This window comes from Ostrea edulis, chromosome 5 (genome assembly GCF_947568905.1).
Source record: "Ostrea edulis chromosome 5, xbOstEdul1.1, whole genome shotgun sequence".
Classification (NCBI taxonomy): domain Eukaryota; kingdom Metazoa; phylum Mollusca; class Bivalvia; order Ostreida; family Ostreidae; genus Ostrea; species Ostrea edulis.
In genome coordinates, this window is record NC_079168.1 from 43,344,324 (window position 1) to 43,347,528 (window position 3,205).

Here is a 3,205-nt window from a genome sequence, read left to right on the forward strand (position 1 = left end):
CGTTGCCTAATAGTGGATTCCAGAGACATGTTTACAGATCGACATGCGAACTCAAATGATTTTTTTGAACATGAACGAATTAAAACCGCTTTGACTTTACCCTTACATGATACACTGAAGCGTTTAGAATTTATGAACATTACTAAAAGAAAATCTATTTTCAACGAGGACTCGACTACGTAAACGTAAAATTGTGGGTCTTTGAGAAGACTAGAATACAACTGCAAGAGAGGGAATCATCTATACAAAACTATTACTAACGCTGAATAAATGTCGGGGGGGGGGGTATTGATGATTTGTGAATTCTAGGAGTGTTGGTATCTCCTTGGCAGAGATGTGGGTACGAAAAGTGTTGGTATCCTTGTGAATCCTCAATTGAAAGGTGTTAGTATCCCCTTATACCTAGCGGCTGTGAGAGGTGTTAGTATCCCCTTATACCTAGCGGCTGTGAGAGGTGTTGGTATTCCCTTATACCTAGCGGCTGTGAGAGGTGTTGGTATCCCCTTATACCTAGCGGCTGTGAGAGGTGTTGGTATCCCCTTATACCTAGCGGCTGTGAGGGGTGTTGGTATCCCCTTATACCTAGCGGCTGTGAGGGGTGTTGGTATCCCCTTATACCTAGCGGCTGTGAGGGGTGTTGGTATCCCCTTATACCTAGCGGCTGTGAGAGGTGTTGGTATTCCCTTATACCTAGCGGCTGTGAGAGGTGTTGGTATCCCCTTATACCTAGCGGCTGTGAGAGGTGTTAGTATCCCCTTATACCTAGCGGCTGTGAGAGGTGTTGGTATCCCCTTATACCTAGCGGCTGTGAGGGGTGTTGGTATCCCCTTATACCTAGCGGCTGTGAGGGGTGTTAGTATCCCCTTATACCTAGCGGCTGTGAGGGGTGTTGGTATCCCCTTATACCTAGCGGCTGTGAGGGGTGTTAGTATCCCCTTATACCTAGCGGCTGTGAGGGGTGTTGGTATCTCCTTATACCTAGCGGCTGTGAGGGGTGTTGGTATCCCCTTATACCTAGCGGCTGTGAGAGGTGTTGGTATCCCCTTATACCTAGCGGCTGTGAGGGGTGTTGGTATCCCCTTATACCTAGCGGCTGTGAGGGGTGTTGGTATCCCCTTATACCTAGCGGCTGTGAGGGGTGTTGGTATCCCCTTATACCTAGCGGCTGTGAGAGGTGTTGGTATTCCCTTATACCTAGCGGCTGTGAGAGGTGTTGGTATCCCCTTATACCTAGCGGCTGTGAGAGGTGTTAGTATCCCCTTATACCTAGCGGCTGTGAGAGGTGTTGGTATCCCCTTATACCTAGCGGCTGTGAGGGGTGTTGGTATCCCCTTATACCTAGCGGCTGTGAGGGGTGTTAGTATCCCCTTATACCTAGCGGCTGTGAGGGGTGTTGGTATCCCCTTATACCTAGCGGCTGTGAGGGGTGTTAGTATCCCCTTATACCTAGCGGCTGTGAGGGGTGTTGGTATCTCCTTATACCTAGCGGCTGTGAGGGGTGTTGGTATCCCCTTATACCTAGCGGCTGTGAGAGGTGTTGGTATCCCCTTATACCTAGCGGCTGTGAGGGGTGTTGGTATCCCCTTATACCTAGGGGCTGTGAGAGGTGTTGGTATTCCCTTATACCTAGCGGCTGCGAGAGGTGTTGGTATTCCCTTACACCTAGCGGCTGTGAGAGGTGTTGGTATTCCCTTATACCTAGCGGCTGTGAGAGGTGTTGGTATCCCCTTATACCTAGCAGCTGTGAGAGGTGTTGGTATCCCCTTATACCTAGCGGCTGCGAGCTCGAGGTGTTGGTATCCCCTTATACCTAGCGGCTGTGAGAGGTGTTGGTATCCCCTTATACCTAGCGGCTGTGAGGGGTGTTGGTATCCCCTTATACCTAGCGACTGTGAGAGGTGTTGGTATCCCCTTATACCTAGCGGCTGTGAGGGGTATTGGTATCCCCTTATACCTAGCGGCTGTGAGGGGTGTTGGTATCCCCTTATACCTAGCGGCTGTGAGGGGTGTTGGTATCCCCTTATACCTAGCGGCTGTGAGAGGTGTTGGTATTCCCTTATACCTAGCGGCTGCGAGCTCGAGGTGTTGGTATCCCCTTATACCTAGCGGCTGTGAGAGGTGTTGGTATCCCCTTATACCTAGCGGCTGTGAGAGGTGTTGGTATCCCCTTATACCTAGCGGCTGTGAGGGGTGTTGGTATCCCCTTATACCTAGCGGCTGTGAGGGGTGTTGGTATCCCCTTATACCTAGCGGCTGTGAGAGGTGTTGGTATCCCCTTATACCTAGCGGCTGTGAGGGGTGTTGGTATCCCCTTATACCTAGGGGCTGTGAGAGGTGTTGGTATTCCCTTATACCTAGCGGCTGCGAGAGGTGTTGGTATTCCCTTACACCTAGCGGCTGTGAGAGGTGTTGGTATTCCCTTATACCTAGCGGCTGTGAGAGGTGTTGGTATCCCCTTATACCTAGCAGCTGTGAGAGGTGTTGGTATCCCCTTATACCTAGCGGCTGCGAGCTCGAGGTGTTGGTATCCCCTTATACCTAGCGGCTGTGAGAGGTGTTGGTATCCCCTTATACCTAACGACTGTGAGAGGTGTTGGTATCCCCTTATACCTAGCGGCTGTGAGGGGTGTTGGTATCCCCTTATACCTAGCGGCTGTGAGGGGTGTTGGTATCCCCTTATACCTAGCGGCTGCGAGCTCGAGGTGTTGGTATCTCCTTATACCTAGCAGCTGTGAGAGGTGTTGGTATCCCCTTATACCTAGCGGCTGCGAGAGGTGTTGGTATCCTCTGCATAGGTACTAGGTTTCATTTAGGCTCTGTAGACCAGGTGAGCTTTAGGTCTCGGTGGACAGTGAGGTTTTATGACGAGAGATTGCAAGCAAACAATTACTACTACTTCGGCATTGAGAGTTATTTAAATTTGATGAATAATTTTGAACAAAGGAGAAGTTTGACAAAATTCAGAATATCATCACACAAGCTACATATGGAATCGGGAAGATAGCAAGGTACCCCCACCCTGAATTTAGAATATGTCAAAACTAGTTCTAGTGAAGTGGAGGATGAAATCCACTTTTAATTCTGCTGCGATAAATAAAAAAAAGATAGGAAACATTTACTAGAATGTATTTCGAAATCATGTACCAACTTCTTTACACTAAATCTTCCAAGAAAAACTTGTATGGTTGCTGTCCTGTGAAAACAG

At 49.2% G+C, this 3,205-nt stretch overlaps 1 protein-coding gene across 1 annotated transcript; it reads right to left on the reverse strand.

Moving 5' to 3' along the window:
• Nucleotides 1-371: 371 nt before the first annotated feature.
• LOC125651151 (serine/arginine repetitive matrix protein 2-like) lies at nt 372-2,793 on the reverse strand. The gene is made up of 3 exons (XM_056166086.1): nt 2,723-2,793; nt 2,103-2,462; nt 372-1,734 (listed from the first exon to the last, which is right to left on the reverse strand). Exons 1-3 carry the CDS (start codon nt 2,791-2,793, stop codon nt 372-374), a joined length of 1,794 nt encoding a protein of 597 aa, XP_056022061.1.
• Nucleotides 2,794-3,205: the final 412 nt, after the last annotated feature.